General features: G+C 48.4%; 2 protein-coding genes across 2 annotated transcripts in view; one reads left to right on the top strand and one right to left on the bottom strand.

The window, feature by feature from the left end:
* Positions 1-20893, top strand: part of LOC132574464 (cytochrome P450 2J2-like) — a 585507-nt gene that overhangs the window by 240055 nt on the left and 324559 nt on the right. The window lies entirely within an intron of this gene.
* Positions 1-20893, bottom strand: part of ABCC5 (ATP binding cassette subfamily C member 5) — a 121592-nt gene that overhangs the window by 71925 nt on the left and 28774 nt on the right. Inside the window, 3 exon segments of the mRNA XM_060242715.1 lie at positions 1346-1493; positions 4718-4873; positions 5415-5575. Of these exon segments, the coding sequence (XP_060098698.1) occupies positions 1346-1493; positions 4718-4873; positions 5415-5575 (465 nt within the window).

Here is a 20893-nt window from a genome sequence, read left to right as displayed (position 1 = left end):
GAAAGGATGTGCTTCAATTAAAAAAAACAAACAAACCAGAAGTACAGTTGGTTTTGCTAAGATAAAAATGCAATTTGAAACTAGTCGAGGAGTATGGCTTCAGCTATCATTCCAAATGATCCAGCAGTAAGGGGGAAAAAAATATTCTTTGGAGAACTACCTGACTGAGCAGTGATACACAGGTGGGGGGGGGGAGGGGGGTTGCAGGCAATCAAATTTGGCACAGGCTGTATTCTATTCTTTCCCATCTTGTATATTCAAATCTGGTGGACCGGAATCAGACAGGTCTGATGCGCTAGTGACAACCTGACTACCGGCTTTCTGCTCAAGGTAAGAGAATCTACAGGCCCCTGTAGTGAAACAATGACAGAAGCTCTTCTTGGGAGAAGCTGGTTCTGTTAAACCCTAATTCATCCTGGCCATTAACAGCGCAGCCGCTAAAACCTGCGTTTCAGTTTCTATCATTCGCTATTATCACAATGCCAAGCCAAAAATAGACACGCAAAAAAAACCCCCCAACCCCTACCGATTGCCCCCTTCTCGACAAGCACCATAACAAGGCAGGTTCACGATTTAACAGTGACAGGCTTAGGAATTAAGAAGAGAAAAAAAGAAAGATGACAAAACCGTTCTTAACATTAACAGTGCACCTCAGCTGTACTTACCCAAGCATTGAACCTTCCCCGCTTAACAGCACACTGAAATGTGTACTACAAGCAGTAACACTGCTCCTACTCCTCAGGGGAAATTTGCAGAAGAATAGATTTAGTCAAGGTGTCAAAAAAAAAAGGCAAAGCTTGGCAAAGCATGGGCAACAAACAGGCGACAAGGAAAAACGGTGCGAACGTCAAGTCCTACTTGCTGCGTCTTCGTTACCGACTAAGAGGCAGCGGCCTAACCGTGCCTCTAACCGGAAAACCTATCCGGCTGTTCTTTTCATACAAGTCAGACCACACTAGTGCAGAGAGGCCGATTACTTAGAAGAACTTTAAAACGTGACCTTAAAACCAGCACTCTGTTCCCAGAGTGCAGAAAAGAGTAAATGACTTACGAAGGATTACTCCCCCCCCCCCGCATCCCAAGACCTCAACCCCCTCCCCTATCCATTGGCACAAGCGATTAAAGAAGACACACGCATGAACATAGACGTAAAACTAAGAGCTTGGAAGTGTTGAGATCCCCACAGCGCTCTTGAAAGGCCTATTTCCTCTCTGCAAAGGCAGGTTTGTGAGCTAATCAAAGCGTTTAAGCCAGTTCCTCTGCGAGGCGACCTGAAGGTTCGGGCGCTGGCCACTGGAGCGGAGCCCGCCCTGTGGATGTCAGACAAAGGATGGATAGTACTTACTGGTCCACAGAAGCCAGCGAGCTGAGTGACCATCAAGCACACTATGGAAATGATGAGCCGGGTGCGGCAGAAGACCCACACGACCCGCCGGAGAGAGGCTTCCTCGGGCCCGCGTTCCTGCAACTCCTGTTGCCACAGCCTTTCTAATCTGAAGCGGCACACAGAGAGCACAGCTAAGGGATCTGCCTTCCCAAGCAAAGGAAAAGAGCGTTCCCTTCCGTACCACGGAATACAAGCGAGACGCCAAGGCTTTAAAGTGGGTTGCATTTTTTTTTTTAAGGGTCAAGGAGAAATTTGTATTAGAGGAACCAAAAGCGATGCTTTCAAAAGACAGAAGACTGCGGATTTATACCCCCGCCCTTCTCTCTGATATGGCCCCGTGGCGCAGAGATGTAAAGCAGCAGTACTGCAGTACAGTGGTCTGAACTCTCTGCTCCCGACCCGAGTTCGATTTCGGCGGAAGCTGGATTCACTTAGCCGGCCCAAGGTTGACTCAGCTTTCAGAGGTCGGTAAAATGAGTACCCAGCTTGCTAGGGGGAAAGTGTTTGCAATGGCAAACCACCCTGTAAAAAGTCTGCTGTAAAAACGTTGTGAAAGCGACATCACCCCAAAGTCGGAAATGACTGGTGCTTGCACAGGGGACCTTTCCTTTCCCTTAGCCATTGGTAAAGCAGCAGTACAGCAGTACTGTGATCTGAATTCTCTGCTCACGACCTGAGTTCTATCCCAGCGAAAGCTGGATCAGGTAGCTGGCTTAAGGTTGACTCAGCCTTCCATCCTTCCGAAGTCAGTCAAATGACTCCCCAGCTTGCTGGGGGGGAAGTGTAGATGACTGAGGACGGCAATGGCAAACCACCCCGTAAAAAGTCTGCCATGAAAACATTGTGAAAGCAACGTCACCACAGAGTCGGAAACGACTGGTGCTTGCACAGGGGACCTTCCCTTTCCCTTCTCTCTGAATCAGTGACTCAGAGCGGCTTACAATCTCCTATATCTTCTCCCCCCCACAACAGACAACCTGTGAGGTGGGTGGGGCTGAGAGGGATGGGAGGGCACGGATCCTCTGTTCTTCTCTGGGGAAAAGGAGGAAAAAGTAGAGACCCCCCCCACCCCAAACAAAAAGAATGAAACAATAGGATGCACCTGGACTAATTTTCCTGCTAAAGGGCGGGGTGAATTTAATTTAATTTTTAAATTTGTATCCTGCTCCAGTCTTTTTTGTAGCAGGAGCAATCTTTTTTGTAGCAGGAACTCCTTTGCATCTTAAAGGCCACACACCCCAGATGTAGCCAATCCTCCTGGAGAAGAAGATGAAGATATTGGATTTCTATCCCGCCCTCCACTCCGAAGAGTCTCAGGGCAGCTCACAATCTCCTTTACCTTCCTCCCCCACAACAGACACCCTGTGAGGTAGATGAAGATATTGGATTTATATCTCGCCCTCCACTCCGAAGAGTCTCAGAACGGCTCACAATCTCCTTCACCTTCCTCCCCCACAACAGACACCCTGTGAGGTAGATGAAGATATTGGATTTATATCCCTCCCTTCAGTCCGAAGAGTCTCAGAGGCTCACAATCTCCTTTACCTTCCTCCCCCACAACAGACACCCTGTGAGGTGGGAGGGGCTGAGAGAGCTCTCCCAGAAGCTGCCTTTTCAAGGACAGCTCTGCCAGAGCTATGGCTGATCCAAGGCCATTCCAGCAGCTGCAAGCGGAGGAGTGGGGAATCAAACCCGGTTCTCCCAGATAAGAGTCTGCACACCTAACCACTACACCAAACTGGCAAACTGAAGCTTACAGTAGGCCCTGAACTAAGAGCCCTATAAGTTCTAGCAGGATCGGCTACATCAAGGGGGTGTGGCCTAATATGCAAAGGAATTCCTGCTACAAAAAAAAAGCCCTGTCCTGCCCTATCCCACAAGCAGGCTCAGGGTGGCTTACAACAATAAGATGGAGAGTGCCATGAAGATGGAAAGTGCCATGAACTCACAGCCGGCTTATGGCAGCCTCATAGGATTTTCAAGGTAAGGGATGTTCAGAGGTGGTTTGCCCTTGCCTGCCATGGCATAGCATCCTTGGACTTGCGTAGTGGTCTACCCATCCCGTTCTAACCAGGGCCAACCAGGATGGGGCTGAGAGGGCTCTCACAGCAGCTGCCCTTTCAAGGACAACTCTTGTGATAGCTACGGCTGTCCCAAGGCCATTCCAGCAGGTGCAAGTGGAGGAGTGGGGAATCAAGCCCTATGAGGTGGGTGGGGCTGAGAGGGCCTTCACAGCAGCTGCCCTTTCAAGGACAACTCTTGTGATAGCTACGGCTGTCCCAAGGCCATTCCAGCAGGTGCAAGTGGAGGAGTGGGGAATCAAGCCCTATGAGGTGGGTGGGGCTGAGAGGGCCTTCACAGCAGCTGCCCTTTCAAAGACAACTCTTGTGATAGCTATGGCTGTCCCAAGGCCATTCCAGCAGGTGCAAGTGGAGGAATGGGGAATCAAACCCTATGAGGTGGGTGGGGCTGAGAGGGCCTTCACAGCAGCTGCCCTCTCAAGGACAACTCTTGTGATAGCTACGGCTGTCCCAAGGCCATTCCAGCAGGTGCAAGTGGAGGAGTGGGGAATCAAACCCTATGAGGTGGGTGGGGCTGAGGAGGTTCTCACAGCAGCTGCCCTTTCAAGGACAACTCTTGTGATAGCTATGGCTGCCCCAAGGCCGTTCCAGCAGGTGCATGTGGAGTGGAGAATCAAACCCTATGAGGTGGGTGGGGCTGAGAGGGCTCTCACAGCAGCTGCCCTTACAAGGACAACTCTTGTGATAGCTACGGCTGTCCCAAGGCCATTCCAGCAGGTGCAAGCGGAGGAGTGGGGAAACAAACCCGGTTCTCCCAGGTAAGAGTCCACGCATTTAACCACTACACCAAACCGCCTGTCTCTGCGCAGACCAGACTTCTCCCATCCAACCACTAGCCAGGGCGGACCCTGCCTAGATTCTCAGATCTGACAAGATCAGACTAGCCTGGGCTATCCAAGTCAGGGGTAAATTCTACCAATTCCTTCTTCTTTCTGCTGCGTGGCTCAGCCTGTCCTATCCTGTGGTTCCTAGGGGTCACCTGGGGTCTCCTGAAAGAGTGGGGAGGCAGGAGCGTTATGTTCCACAGGCAGAAGTGCCTCAGGTGACTGGGAATGTTAAGTCAAGATCCAACCCAACTGCAAGGGCAGCTTTCAGATGGTTTCCTATCCCTTCAGCCTGGTGGCTGATTTGGGAGCCTTCCTATCAGAAGGACTCCCAAAGATCAGTCCCCGGGCTTCAGGGATGCGACAACCGCTCGACAGCGTTTAGGGAGAAGGCCCGCCGTGAAAAAGAACCAGCCAACTCATACCTTCGACAGGTAACATCGGAAGACTCGTGCTTTGACAAAGACCACACGTCGTCGGTCTGCAGCTCTCCCTTCTTGTAGGCTGCACGTGCCAGAGGCGTGAGCCACGAGAAAGTCGTATACGAGAAAAGCCCAGCATTGTCTATTGGGTGCGGGTGTCTATAAGCACAGGAAGGAACAGAGAGTGACCGAAGAACAAGGGGGAAAGGACTCTGAAGGAAAAGGGAACACTTATTCCTGTAGGTTCTGAGTGCCCATTTCCCTTAGCAAGCAGAACTGTTCAACTGCAAACAACAAGAAGAAAATGATGTTGGATTTATATCCCGCCCTCCACTCCGAATCTCAGAGTCTCAGAGCGGCTCACAATCTCCTTTATCTTCTTCCCGCACAACAGACACCCTGTGAGGTGGGCTGAGAGGGCTCTCACAGCAGCTGCCCTTTCGAGGACAACCTCTGCCAAGCTATGGCTGACCCAAGGCTATTCCAGCAGCTGCAAGTGGAGGAGTGGGGAATCAAACCTGGTTCTCCCAGGTAGGGGTCCACACACTTAACCACCACACCAAACCGGCTCTGGTGCTTTATTGGCTCTCACCAAACTGTTCCAAAGTAACATTTATCTAATGAATGGGCATTTCTCTCTCTCTCTCTTTTTGTTATCTGGCCAGCTACTCTTGCAAGGTCATTAACCTGAAAGTCTTACTTGGAAGTCGTCCGGATGGGTTTCATCAAGTTCAAGCCAAAGCGGTATTTTCCTTTGGGATGGCCTTCATCCAACATTCCCAGGTGAGAATTCATGGAGACGTCTAGCGGAAGGCCTTCTGCTCGCGCAGCTGCTTCCAACGCACTCTGGCATTCCACCTGCTTGAGAGACAAAAAGGAAAGGTTACAAACTTGAACGCGTCACACGGTCAGGCTTTCAAGCTGTCAGTTCTGCCACAGACCATGTCATCTCTTATGGGTTCCTGGAAACCGCTGTCGTTATGAGGTTACAAAGTACCCACCACCAGCTCTTCAAGACCTCTGGGCCTTCCGTTAAGGTATCTCGTAAACAGCAGACAGTTTCCTGAAGTGTTACTTTCTCAGGGACAAGAGTTCTGAAGGCCAGCAGCAGCTGACTGTCGGTTTCCATTCACGCTATTTTTCTCAACTTAATTTTACTGATATTCTTTCATAAGAACATGAGAGAAGCCACGCTGGATCAGGCCAATGGCCCATCCAGTCCAACATTCTGTGTCACACAGTGGCTAAAAAAAACCCAGGTGCCATCAGGAAGTCCACCAGTGGGGCTAGAAGCCCTCCCACTGTGCCCCCCACAAGCACCAAGAATACAGAGCATCACTGCCCCAGATGGAGAGTTCCAACAATAGGCTGCGGCTAATAGCCACTGATGGACCTCTGCTCCAGATGTTTATCCAATCCCCTCTTGAAGCTGTCTATGCTTGTAGCCGCCACCTCCTCCTATGGGAGTGAATCCCACGTGTTAATCACCCTTTGAAGGAAGAAGGACTTCCTTTTATCAGTTCTAACCCGACCTTCTGAGAATTCAACAAACCTAAAGACAAAGCAATAAAAGGTATTTTCATGAGGCTTTTATGTACCTCTTCACACCTTGGTTGTCTCATCTTCAGCTTTCCCCTGTCCTGTCCACTTATCCGGCTACCTAAGCCAGCAGTGCAATCCTACTGACACCTAGCTCACACCCTCATTTTTAGACTTCAGTGTCTTGCTCACATAAAAGCATAAGAGAAGCCATGTTGGATCGGGCCAATGGCCCATCCAGTCCAACACTCTGTGTCACATAAGAACATAAGAGAAGCCCTGTTTGATTAGGCCAATGGCCCCTCCAGTCCAACACTCTGTGTCACATAAGAACATAAGAGAAGCCCTGTTAGATCAGGCCAATGGCCCCTCCAGTCCAACACTCTGTGTCACATAAGAACATAAGAGAAGCCATGTTGGATCAGGCCAGTGGCCCCTCCAGTCCAACACTCTGTGTCACATAAGAACATAAGAGAAGCCATGTTGGATCAGGCCAATGGCCCATCCAGTCCCAACACTGTGTCACACAGCGGCCAAAAAATCCAGGTGCCATCAGGAAGTCCGTCAGTGGGGCCAGGACACTAGAAACCCTCCCACTGCACCCAAGCACCAAGAATACAGAGCATCACTGCCCCAAACAGGGAGTTCCAACAATACGCTGTACATGCTAATCTACAGCAAAATCAGTCTCCATTGAATGTAGTTCAGATATCACAAGAGGACTTTATTCCAGTACTAAGTGGGGCTTCTAAGCAAAACATGGGGCTTCTAAGCGAAAACAGAATTAATGGAAGGAGAAAGGAGCCTTGGGGGGCAGATTTCAGAGAGGTTCATATTTTTCTAACAGTTGTTCATGCCTCCTTTTCCCAAGTACCTCCATGCTAGCCTTCCCACTGCCAAATAAAATGTGTAGTTATTTAGCTATCATGGCCAATAACTAGACAGAGTCCTCAATGAGATTAGACTAGTTCCAGTCGAGGATCTTTATATCTACAGGACCGCCTTTTACGGTCTGGGACCCTCATGCTTATGGGCCCACCTCTCCCATGGCAACCCCTGACACCCACTTTGGTCACCCTCTTGGGGCCTCTGGCAGGCGCCCAGCCCTAAGATGGGTTGGTTAGTTGTTACCAGAGGAAGGGCCTTCTCATTTATGGCCCCACCCTGTGGAATGTACTCTGATGACACACGTGCCTTGCGGGACTTGCATAGTTTCCCCAGGGATTTCAAGGCCGAATTGTTGAGGTTGGCCTTTGGGGGTTAACCAGATGTTTTGGACTTGTTGATAGTGGCATGGTGTTGAAAACATTTATCTTTATACGTTTTATCTGATTTTGTTGGTTATTAAGATGCCCTCGAGTTCTAACATTTTGGAAGAGGAAGACAAAGTTCTCTTTATCTACACTTTCTGTTCCATGCCTAATTTTATAAAGTCCCATCATGTCCTCTTCCATCGTCTTCCCCTCCACACACACCCCCGAACTTGGAAGTCAACTGGGGTCACCGAACGCTCTCAGGCCTTCCCAAAATAATACATGTATCAGGGAAGATGCTAGGATCTATAGACAAAACAAGGGTCAACAGCTCCTGCACGGAGTCAGTTTGTTACCTAAGGCTGGGCTTGAGAGTAGGATTTTGGACAACACCAACAGTACAGCCAAGTCAAGTTGACTAGTACGGTAAATAGCGTTCCCTCAAAGCCAGGGGACCCCAACCACCAGTCCGTGACCTGCTAGCAACTGGGACACGGAGTGAGGCCACACCACCTCTTTCGTTCATCCAGGTCCTGGGCTGGCAGAAGGAGCTGCACTGCTGTGACCTTAGCCTACCCCTCATTTATAGGCCCCTGACCGGTGGAGATCTTTAAATGGGAGGGGAAGTCAGATTGGTCTTCTGCCACCTGGCCACCTAGTGAGGAGGCAGCAGAAATAGCCCCAGTCTTCCCCCCCATTTAAAGATCCCCATGAAGGGCAGGGATTGGGTGTAGGGGGGGCAGCCCGTGGTGGCAAAACCCCCAATGCCATCCCATCACCGGTCCGTGGAAAAACCGTCTTCCACAAAACCGGTCCCTGGTGAAGAAGAAGAAGAAGATACTGGATTTATATCCCGCCCTCCACTCCGAAGAGAGCGGCTCACAATCTCCTTTACCTTCCTCCCCCACAACAGACACCCTGTGAGGTGGGTGGGGCTGAGAGGGCTCTCACAGCAGCTGTCCTTTCAAGGACAACCTCTGCCAGAGCTATGGCTGACCCAAGGCCATTTCAGCAGGTGCAAGTGGAGGAGTGGGGAATCAAACCCGGTTCTCCCAGATAAGAGTCCGCACACTTAACCACTACACCAAACTGGCTCTCTGGTGCCAAAAAGGTTGAGGGCCGCTGCTCTAAGCTTAGTTACCGCAAGCTAGCTCACAGATTTTTAGCCTCCAGCTCACACATTTTTGTCTTGGCACAGGAAGAATGACCCCAGAGCACACTAAATGATGCAGTAGCTCACAACTTTAATGCCAGGAGCTCTCACAAAGTAGAATTCTTGCTCACAAGACTCTGCGGCTTAGAGGGTAAATGTGGCACAGGGAAAAGCACTGAAGAAACCAGATTGTCACCCACTTTGAACGCAGCTTACCCCCGGAAATGGAGACCAGCATGTTTGCCCTTAGTATGCTGCTAACCACCAAAGCTGGATCGGACACTAACAACTCGGATGGAACAGATGGGATATCAATTAGTTAGATAAACCTTCAAATTAATGCTTTTAGCACCCCCCAAAGAGCTTTGCAAAATGAGTTTCTTGCTTGTGTGCCATTTGAGTGCTCAGGGTAATTCAGGGAAGATGTTCTCGGACATGCAAACTGTTCTATTCATTGGTGCAACCCCCCCCTCCCCTGCAGTGAGAGAGAGAAACACACGAGAAGCAGCTGCCTTTTGCTTCCTTCAAGCATACGGAACGCATACCCTTCCTCCCCAGGCAGCAGTCAGAATCTTCCTGTCTTACCAATGTGACTTTATGGAGGGGCATTTGCTGAAGAATGAACAGTGCAATCCATCCCAAGCTTCAATGATTTTTTCTCCCAGTTGAGCTGAAAAACACCAGCGGACAGGACCAATTCCATTCTTTATCTATCCCTTTCTGCCCCGTGCTGCAGAGTGTTAAAGCTGCAGTACTGCAGTCCTAAGCTCTGCTCACAACCTTGAGTTCGATCCCGGCGGAAGCTGGTTCAGGTAGCCGGCTCGAGGTTGACTCAGCCTTCCATCCTTCCGAGGTCGGTAAAATGAGTACCCAGCTTGTGGGGGGTGGGGGGGAGAGAAGCGCAGATGACTGGGGAAGGCAAGGGCAAACCACCTCATAAAAAGTCTGTTGTGAAAACGCTGTGAAAGCAACGTCACCCCAGAGTCGGAAATGACGTGCTTGCACAGGGGACCTTTCTTTTCCTTTCCTTCTTTCTTTCATGAAGGTAGGGGGGAAAGGTAAAGCAAAAATTTGCTGCCTTGTACAGTTAAAACACCAGAAAATGGGCTGCAGTACCCCCCCCCGCGGGTGTATGCAATTATGAACAACCTACAAGCTATGGATAATCAGAAGAGTAAGAATCTGAACTTTGGACCTGCTGGGCATGGATGCCCTAAATACAGCACAATGCATGCCAGAGTTTAGAGTGATGTAATGGAGAAACTGAGAACACATACACAGCCCTGGGCTTCTTGGAGGAGGGGTACATTGCAAATATGCGAGAAGAGGATGTAGTGATTAGCACAGAATCGTAAAGTTGGAAAGGACCTCCAGGGTCATCTAGTCCAACCCCCTGAACAATGCAGGAAATTCACAAGTACCTCTCCCCCAAAACACACCCAGTGACCAGTGTTCCCTTTAAGCTGTGTCAGCTAGCTCAGTTTTTTAGCCTCCGCTCACACATAAGAACATAAGAGAAGCCGTGTTGGATCAGGCCAATGGCCTATCCAGTCCAACACTCTGTGTCACATAAGAACATAAGAGAAGCCATGTTGGATCAGGCCAATGGCCCATCCAGTCCAACACTCTGTGTCACATAAGAGAAGCCATCTTGGATCAGGCCAATGGCCCATCCAGTCCAACACTCTGTATCACACAGTGGCCAAAAATATATATACACATACATATATATATACACATATACACACTGTGGCTAATAGCCACTGATGGACCTCTGCTCCATATTTTTATCTAACCCCCTCTTGAAGCTGGCTATGCTTGTCGCCGCCACCACCTCCTGTGGCAGTGAATTCCACAGGAAAAATGGCCTCAGAGCAAGCTAATTTATGCAGCAGCTCGCAACTTTAATGCCAGTAGCTCACAAAGTAGAATTTTTGCTCACAAGACTCCACAGCTTAGAGGGACCCCTGGTTCCATGCCCAGAAGCTGGCAAAAAAAACCCCTCCAGGTTCCCGGGCGAAACCAGGCTGGAGAAAAACTGCTACCTGAAAGTAGTGATCAGATTTCCCTGGGTGTATAAGAAGAGGCCATGAGAACTAAGCACTGATGCAACCCTTCCTGCCCTCCTTCTCATGATCTGCCGAAGTTCGCAGGATCAGCATTGCTGTCAGGTGGCCATCTAGCCAGTTTAAAAACCTCCAAAGGAGGAGAGCCCACCACCTCCCGAGGCAGCCTGTTCTACTCAGGTACTGTTCTTCTTAATGTTTAGCCCAAAACTCTTTTGATATAATTTCAACCCGTTGGAATTATGTCCTTCTGGGGCAACAGAATTATGTCCTTCTGGGGCAACAGAAAAACACTCGGCAACATCCTCTATACCACAGCCCTTTGGAAGCATGGAAGACTGTGACTTCTGAGACCGTAACTTGATTGACTCCTGTTAAATTTCCAAATTCCCCAGTGAAGTTCGCTAGGTAGCCTTCCGTTGATCAGCCTCCTGCCCCCCACGCGCAAAGGGGACATACTGATAAAATGGGGAGGAGAAGAAACAAAACATGCGCACGTGAAGCTGCCCCACACTGAATCAGATCACTGGTCCATCCAAGTCAGTACTGCCCCAGATCCCCCAACGTGGTGCCCACTAGGTGTTTTTAGAAAGTTGGCGGGACCTCGTAGGGCTTTTGCTCAGCGAGGCTTCGAATTGGCCTCGAAATATTTGATTGCGCAGATTTTAAAAACACTGCGTCGGCAGCTGCTGCCATCGCAGCACAAGGACTTTCACTGACTTTCACTGTGTGTCTGAGGTAAAATGCAGCAGCCATTTTGCGGCTGGCTCTGCCTTCTGTGGCAGCCATTTTGTAACACACTGTGTCACAAAATGTCATTGGCTCCAAAAGGCTGGGGGCTCCTAGCCTGCACAGACTAGCAGTGGTCTCAGGCAGAGATCTTTCACGTCACCTTTTAACTGGAGATGGCAGGGACTGAACCTGACCTTCTGCATGACAGGCAGATGCTCTACCACTGAACCATGACCCTTCCCATCAGCACAGTGTCCTAAGCTCCTTGAAGGAAGGATCGGATAACGGTGATAGGTTGGCCAATTATGTCACACCATTACTCCTTTTAACAACAGGCCACATTTGGAAAGAGCCTTGGATATAAGCTATTAATACCTAATGGCCGTTCCAAGGAAGGATATATTTGCAACAAGGGACTCTGCTGAGGGAGAGCTAGTGCGATAGGGCAGCCACAGCGCTGAGATGAAACACAGGTTCAAGCCCGTGCACAAGTCTCAAAATCAACCAAACTGGGGAGGCGTTGGAAAATACGTCCTCCCAGGTGCTGTTTTAAGCTTAACCACCATTCTGACTTGCCTAGAACAACAGCAGGGTATAGATGTAAGGCCGACCAACCTCCTTCTCCTCACTCCAACTGAAGCTTATCAGTAATGGCCTCACAACTGCTCAATATCCTCTCCCCTTTCTCCGCTAACTTGCATATCCCAAGGGAACCCACTGATGCCCAGTTGTTGCTGGTTTTGCCCTCAAGCGGTAGCCCACTTATGGCAACCCCATAGGGCAGGCGTGTTGAACTCATTTGTTATGAGGGCCGGATCTATCGGTCTTAAAGTTGTTTTCTTTGTATTTCTCCCATGGAATCCAGGAAACTGGGCAAGGGAAGTTGTGGCTCTTTCCTTCCTTCTCCAGGGGACTGGGGGGGAGCCTCAGCCAATAGAAGAATGAGAGGCTTGGCTCAGTAACTCTGCTGTGTGATTGAGAGAAACTGGAAAAACAAGCTCTGCCTCCTCCCTTCCTCCCCAAGAGAGGAACCTCAGCCAATGGAGAAAACAGAGGTTTTGCTCTGTAGCTCCTGTACAACTGAGCAAGCCTTGCAAAGCGAACTGTTATGCAGAAAGATGCAAGATATAGGAAGAAGGAAGCAGATGACAGCCAGCTGCTTGGAGGCCTGATAGAAGCTCTCCAGGGGCCTGATTTGGTCCCCAAACTGCACGTTCGACACCCCTGCAGTGTTTTCCCGAGGCAACAGAATTCCAAGGTGGCTTTGCCACTGCCCGCCTCTGCATAGCAACGGCAGACTTCCTTTGTGGTCTCCCATCCAAGTATTAACCGGGGCCGACGTACCGTTTGGCTTCTGAGATCTGATGAGATCAGACTAGCCTGGGCCAGGCGGGTCAAGGCAAGAGAAAAAGAGAAGTGCTTTTCCCATCGCCCGCCACATGTAGCAACCCTGGATTTCCTTGGTGGTTTGTCATCCAAGTAATTAACCAGGGCTTACCCTGCTTATCTTCTAGGATTTAACGAGATCAGGCTCAATTAAACAACCGCTGGTGTTTAGCCCCTGAGCTATTGCTGTTTGAGCCCATGTGGTAATGGCACACCCTTTTCACTGGAGAAGCCAAGGGGATCAGAATATACAGCTCTTTCTGGATTATCAGATATGGTTGCTTCTTCTCTCAACCAAATAAAGGCATTCATTAAAGTTTCCTGGCCCTCGCCATCCTCAAAGCAGGACGGATCTTGGCTTCAGAAGGAAGATGTCTTCTTGCGTCCTCACCTTCTGCCATCATAAACACAGCAATGTGATTTGTAAGATCACAGCCTCAAGCAAAAGAACCTCGGGCCTGATTAACTATCCAAAAACACGCTCCAAAAACAGGAGGCAGTGGCAGCTACAAGCATGGACAAGCTTCAAGAAGGGATTGGATAAGCAAACGGAGCAGAGGTCCATCAGTGGCTATTAGCCACGGATTATGATTGGAACTCTCTGTTTGGGGCACTGATGCTCTGTGTTCTTGGTGCTGGGGGGGCAGTGCACAGTGGGAGGGCTTCTAGTGTCCTGGCCCCACTGGTGGACCTCCTAATGGAACTTGGGGGTTTGGGCCACTGTGTGACACCGTGTTGGACTGGATGGGCCATTGGCCTGATTCAACATGGCTTCTCTTATGTTCTTAATTTTGCCTCTGACCTCCTCTGAGACTTCAGTATCTGAAAGACTTACCATCCTCTGTAATCCTACACCCGCTGCTATTACATATGATTTGAAGATCTCAATGTAGATAGCTGTTCATTTTCTGATCCAGACTAGAACTAAGTTTGAGTCCAGCAGCACCTTTAAGGCCAACGAAGTTTTATTCAAGGTAGGTTTCTGCGCACGGGCACACAAATAAAACTTCGTTGGGATCAAAATTTGTTCTGCTGCTTCAGACCAATATGGCTGTCCACCATGATCCAGACTAGGTGAGAGAGACATAGAGACACAGGCACAGAGAACTCAACATTTGAATAAAGCACAGATACCAGCCTTGATTCATCTAAACGTTTCTTCCAGGTAGAAAAAAAGACTCTGAGGACTACAAAAAGTGACTCGAGGGGGTGAGAGGAAACTGCCATGTTCCTAAGCTAAGCAGCAATTTTAGGGTGTTTCTTAGGAGCATTTTTACAAATTAAAAAGGAGTTATGTTCCTGAAGAGAATGCTTAAATCCGGAAAGGAAAACAGGCAAAATCCAGCATCTTCACCTGTACAGCGCTATGGTTGGTCACTGTCAAGTACCGACCAACATCAGGCAGTGGGGCCCTTGGATGACCACAGGGTGAAAGGATTACTAAAGGATGATAGGGAAATGGCAAGTACTTGCCTACTCCAAAACCGCCAATTTCAGGAGAGATATGGGAAGACCTGAGTCAGATCATAAGAACATAAGAGAAGCCATGTTGGATCAGGCCAATGGCTCATCCAGTCCAACACTCTGTGTCACACAGTGGCCAAAAAACCCAAGTGCCATCAGGAGATCCACCAGATCGAGATGCAAGGTTAGACCACGTGAGTACAGGCAATGGCAGATAAAATGCAAGTCTGTGATCAGACAGGCAAAAAGGGACTATGAGGAACATGTTGCAAAGAACACAAAGACCAACAATAAAAATTTCTTCAAATAAGTTAGAAGCAGAAAACCAGCCAGGGAGGCAGTGGGCCACTGGATGACCACGGAGTGAAAGGATTACTCAAGAACGATAGTGAAGCTGAAGGCATTTTTTACCTTTGTCTTCACTGTGGAAGATGGGAGGTGCGTGCCCACTCCAGTACAGCTGATTTCAGGAGGGATGCTGAAAGACCTGAGTTGGATTGAGGTCCTACAACTGATGGACAAATTAAAAACTGACAAATCACCAGGCCCAGATGGCATACATCCAAGTATAGGAACTCGCGGATCTCCTGACAAAAATATACTATCTATCACTAAAATCTGCCTCCATTCCTGAGGACTGGAAAGTAGCTAATGTAACCACTATCTTTTTAAAAAGATTCCAGAGGAGATGCAGGAAATTACAGGCCGGTCATTCTAATATCGATACCAAGTAAGTTGATGGAATCCATTACTAAAGATAGAATTAGTAAACGCATTGATGAAAATAAGCCATTGGGAAAGAATCAGCACGGATTCTGTAAGGGAAAATCTTGTCCCAGTAACCTTTTTAGAGTTCTTTGAGGGGGTGAACAAATACGTGGACAAGGGTGACCCAGTAGAACAGATGTTGGGTTTTCCAGAAAGTTTTTGATAAAGTTCCTCATCAATGGCTCCTAAGTAAACTCAGCAATCATGGGATAAGAGGACAAGTCGCCTTGTGTATAAAAAACTGGTTAATTAACAGAAAACAGAGAGAGAGTATAAATGGGCGGTTTTCACAGCAGAAGGTGGCAAACAGTGGGGTACCACAGGACTCTGTACTAGGTTTGGTGCTTTTTGGCTTGTTCATTAATGATTTGGAGTTGGGAGTAGGAAGTGAAGTAGCTAGGTTCGCGGATGACACTAGGTTGTTCAGGGGCAGTGAGAACCAGGGCGGACTGTGAGGCGGTCCAGAAGGCTCGGTCGAGGCTGGGAGAGTGGGTGTCAATGTGGCAAATGAGGTTCAATGTGAGCAAGTGCAAAGCACCAATCAGAACCATCAATCAGTCCTGCTGGTTAACAAGCTTTGCTGTTGTTCCAGTAACATTACTACCACAAAACGTTTGTCAAATTAGAACACAAAAAAAGCCATTCAGTCCAACACTCTCCTGGAGAGTCAGTTCGGTGTAGTGGTTAACTGCGTGGACTCTTATCCGGGAGAACCAGGTTTGATTCCCCCACCTCCTCCACGTGCAACTGCTGGTGTAACCTTGGGTCAGTCACAATTCTCTCACAGCTGTTCTCAAAGGAGATATCTCAGCCCCACCTACCTCACAGGGAGGGGAAGGGAAAGGAGATTTTAAGCTGTTTTGAGACTCTAAGTGAAGAATGGGGTATAAATCCAATTTCTTCTTGGAGAAGAAATGGTGGGGTGGGGTATAAATCCAATTTCTTCTTCTCCTGGAGAGGCAGTTTGGTGTAGTGATTGTGCGGACTCTTATCTGGGAGAACTGGGTTTGATTCCCCACTCCTCCACTTGCACCTGCTGGAATGGCTTTGGGTCAGCCATAGCTCTGGCAGAGGTTGTCCTTGAAAGGGCAGCTGCTGTGAGACTCCTCTCAGCCCCACCCACCTCACAGGGTGTCTGTTGTAGGGGGAGAAGGTACAGGAGATTGTAAGCCGCTCTGTGTCTCTGGTTCAGAGAGAAGGGCGGGGTATAAATCTGCAGTCTTCTTCCTTTTCTCCTTCCTTTTCGTCCTCTTCTTCTTCCTCTTCTTCGGTCACACAGAGGCCAAACCCCAGGTGCCATCAAGAGGCCCATCAACGAGTTCAGAACTCCTGAAGCCGTCCTGATAATATAATCAGCCAGCGCGGTGTAGCGATCGAAGTGTCAGACTAGGATCTGGGAAACCCAGGTTCGAATCCTCATTCTCAGAGGTGCCGTGAGGATAAAATCGAGAACAGAGCAATATAAGTTGTTTTGGGTTCCCCCTGGGGAGAAAGGCCAAATATAAAGTAAAATGATTTTTTAAAAACGGTTTATGTTACAGGATAAAATTTCCATAAACGTGAATCCTTGTTCAGCCACAAACCTCACATCTAACGAAACAATCTCTGACTTGTTTTGACTGTGCTTTTAAAGAAGCTTTTGTAGTTGTTTAGTCGCAGCTTTTGTTGTTGTTCAGTCGCACAGTCCAGTCCGATTCTTCGCAACCCCATGGACAAAGTCACGCCAGGCCCTTCTCTCTTCCACCATCCTCCGAAGTCCACTCAAATTTGTGTTTGTTACATCAGTAATGCTGTCCAGCCATCTCATCTTTTGCCATCCCCTTTTTTTTTGCCTTCTGTCTTTCCCAGCATCAGGATCTTCTCCAGTGAGTGCTCCCTTCTCATTGGGTGACCAAAGCATTTGAGCTTCAGCTTCAGCATCCAACCTTCCAGGGGACAGTCTGGGTTGACTTCCCTTAGGACTGACTGATTTGATCTTCTTGCAGAGCTCAAGTCAATGAAACAGAAATAGATGTTTTTCTGCTACTCCCGTGCTTTCTCCATAATCCAGCGAATGTTGACAATTTGATCTCTAGTTCCTCTACCTCTCCGAAACCCAGTTTGAACTTCTGGTAGTTCCCGATTGACATACTGCTGAATCCTAGCTTGTAGGATCTTTAACATGACCTTGCTGGCATGTGAAATGAGTGCAATGGTGAGACAGTTTATCTCCCTCCTTAAATGAGAGCCTGATTTCTTTCCTGGCTCCAATGAAGAACAAATTAACCTGGATAGCCAAGGGTCCATTAGCCACAGTTTGAAATGCAGTCTGGTTTCTCCCCTCTTTGTTGCTATGAGGAGCTCTCAACAAACAGGATTTGGCAGGAAGTTCTTTGCCGTCCCTGCACCTAAAAGGGACACAGAGGACGTCCGCAAGCATGCCAGAAACAGTGTAAAATCTTAAGGGTCTTTAGTATAGGGCAGCTCTTGATGGACCAGGGGTGGGGCTTCCTATGAGGCAACCTTCCAGGACTCCAAGATTCGATTGCTTTTTAATTATTTAGAGACGGAACGGCAACAGATGCTTTAAAGAGGCAGCTGCATCCCAAAGCCAAGCACCAAAAATAACAACCTGCTTAAAACATCTGCCTAAGTAATAACCAAAGCTCACGGGAATATGGGGGTACGTTCGTTTCAGAAGCTGCTCAGAAAATATTACCCCTACAGCGCCATGTAGGGTTGCCAGGTCCAAATCAAGAAATATCTGGGGACTTTGGGGATGGAGCAAGGTTGTGACAAGCACAAATGAACTCCAAAGGGAGTTCTGGCCATCACATTTAAAGGGACCGCACACCTTTAAAATGCCTTCCCTCCATCGGAAATAATGAAGGATAGGGGCACCTTCTTTTGGGGCTCCTAGAACTGGACCCCGGGTCCAATCCTTTTGAAACTTGGAGGGTATTTTGAGGAGAGGCATTGGATGCTATGCTGCCCAGCAGGCATTCCTCCCCTCTTTTCTGATGATGGCGAAACTGTGGCTTGGGAGCCACATGTGGCTCTTTCACACATACTGTGTGGCTCTCGAAGCCCCCACTGCCTCATCTGCCAGCTTGGAGAAGGCACTTCTCTCTTTAAATCCCTTCTCCAAGCCAAGCCAGCCAGCAGCTTGGAGAATGCATTTAAAGTTAAAGTTGCTTTCTTTCCACCTCTCCCTCCCTCCCTCCTCCCATCCTTCCATGTATTTGCCTTCCTTCCTTTCCTCATTTCTTCCCTCCTTCCTGCTCTAAAACATCTGATGTTCATCTGTTGTGGCTCTCAAACATCTGGCATTTATTCTATGTGGCTCTTATGTTAAGCAAGTTTGGCCACCACCCCTGACCTAAAACATGGCCCTTTTAGCCGGAGATGCACGGTATTGAACCTGGGACCATCTGCAGGCTGAGAAGATGTTCTACCACTGAGCTGCAGTCCCTCCCTCTGAACGAAAAAGCCCTGAACGAGTCAAGCTTTCTTCACAGAAAAGCAACCATGCCCCCCAAATACGTTATGGTTCTTTTTTCAGCACCTTTCCCAACAGTTTTGAGGAGTCGAGAGAAGCCAAATTGGAGAGGTATTGTGAAAGGACGCACTTTGTGTTGAGTTACACAAAGGCGTAAAAACAAACAAACAAAGCCAGGACCATAACCTCTTTCCTAATAATCATCAGGCATGGAGTTTGCTTCCTGCACTGCAGCTATACAATGGATTGATGTTTTCACTGAGCCGTTCTCCGTGACCCCGAGCCATTCCAGACAGCAAAGCCGTTTTCCTACCTTATTCAGCCAAGCAAATGCTAGCACTGAGTTACTCGAAGCATGCGGCAACGTGAAGTGTTGGAACACTTTCCCTATGAAGAAAGGTTGAAACGCTTGGGACTCTTTAGCTTGGAGAAACGTCGACTGCGGGGTGACATGATAGAGGTTTACAAGATAATGCATGGGATGGAGAAGGTAGAGAAAGAAGTCCTTTTCTCCCTTTCTCACAATACAAGAACTCGTGGGCATTCGATGAAATTGCTGAGCAGACAGGTTAAAACGGATAAAAGGAAGTCCTTCTTCACCCAAAGGGTGATTAACATGTGGAATTCACTGCCACAAGATTTAAGAAAGGTGCAGCAGTCCACGTCTGCTGCAGGCTCGCTGGTGGCTGACAAGACCAATGCGGGACAGGCAGGTCCGGCCACAGTGGCTGCAGGGAAAAGTCTGATTTGGGGTTGGTTTGCCATTGCCTTCCCCAGTCATCTACACTTTCCCCCCAGCAAGCTGGGCACTCATTTGACCGACCTCGGCAGGCTGGAAGGCTGAGCCAACCTTGAGCCGGTGACCTGAACCCAGCTTCCACCAGGATTGAACTCCGGTTGCGAGCAGAGAACTCAGACTGCAGCAATGCAGCTTTACCAGTCTGCACCACGGGGCTCTTTTATGTGTGATACTTTCTCTTTTATGATCAGTAAAATGATTCTCAATCCAAGGATTTGCACACTCGAGACTTAAGCATGAAAAAGTTTAAGGAAATATTCAACTTCTCTCCTAGAAAAAGTGTGAAATTTTTGAAAGCACTGGGGGGGGGGGGGGGGGGGACATCTCCTATGAAACAATTTTTCCTTTCTTTTTTTTAAAGTGAGAAAAACCTTGAGGAGTAAAGCATTTCTCTCATTCCAAACCTACAGCACGGAGAAGTCCGAGGAGTTGCTCAATTTTTTCAATGGAAACATGAGGAAATCTGAGGAGCATTAAAAAAAGTCTCTTATGCTATAAACGTGCTATAAACATACAAGGTGCTGGTACATACAAGGCGTTCGGTACAAGGTGCTGGTTATGACCTTTAAAGCTCTTTATGGCCTGGGACCTGCCTACCTTAGGGACCGTCTCTCCCCACATGTTCCCCAGCGAGTGCTGAGATCGGGGTCCCAAAACCTTCTCACAATCCCTGGGCCAAAGGAGGCCTGTCTGAAAGTGACTAGAGACAGGGCCTTCTCGGTGGTAGCTCCTTGTTGGTGGAATCAGCTCCCGGAGGAGGTGAGGGCCCTGCAGAGCCTTGAACAGTTCCGCAGGGCCTGCAAAACAGCCCTCTTCCGGTTGGCATACAAGTAAATTGCTATCGGAATGCCTGAACATCTAATCTCGAACATCAGACTATCTAATATTGGAACACTGAAGAACTGATTTGAAGAATGGCAGCATAGTATATATTGATGTGAGCTCTACGAGCTTTATGTGTTTTATGTATTTTATATGTATTTTAAGTATTTTATTGTATAATTATAATTACTAATGTATTTTTAATATATTTAAATTGATTTTGTTGGTTTTATGTTGTAAGCTGCCCTGAGCCCGCCTCAGTGGGGTAGGGCGGGATATAAATCGAATTAAATAAATAAATAAATACATACATACAATATTTTCAAGATATCTTTGTTGAAAGATGACTTTGGCAACCGTTAATAAACTATAATATGTTTAGAAGTAATACATAGTATCTAAAGAAGTTTGCGTGCATACAAAAGCTTATTGTCATCATTCCCCTATGGTGGTGGCCAAAACAGTCTTCTTTCAGAGATAGACAGGTCTCCTATTCTTCTGGCAACCAGCCTCATGAAAAGCGTCACCAGCAACTGCCCTCTGCCACCCCATCAGCGGCCCACACAGACAGCCTCCCAGCACATGCAGCCTCCAAAGGCCAAAGAAATAGCCAGGGAACTGCGGGCACTATAATGTGACTAGGCAGCAAGGCCTGGCCCCACTGGGAGTGTTTCCTCACAGGTCCCCTTTCCTGTCACTGTCACTCCCTCCTCCCCTCA

Source organism: Heteronotia binoei, chromosome 6 (genome assembly GCF_032191835.1).
Source record: "Heteronotia binoei isolate CCM8104 ecotype False Entrance Well chromosome 6, APGP_CSIRO_Hbin_v1, whole genome shotgun sequence".
In the NCBI taxonomy this organism is placed as follows: domain Eukaryota; kingdom Metazoa; phylum Chordata; class Lepidosauria; order Squamata; family Gekkonidae; genus Heteronotia; species Heteronotia binoei.
This window is presented reverse-complemented; position numbering and strand designations above follow the sequence as displayed.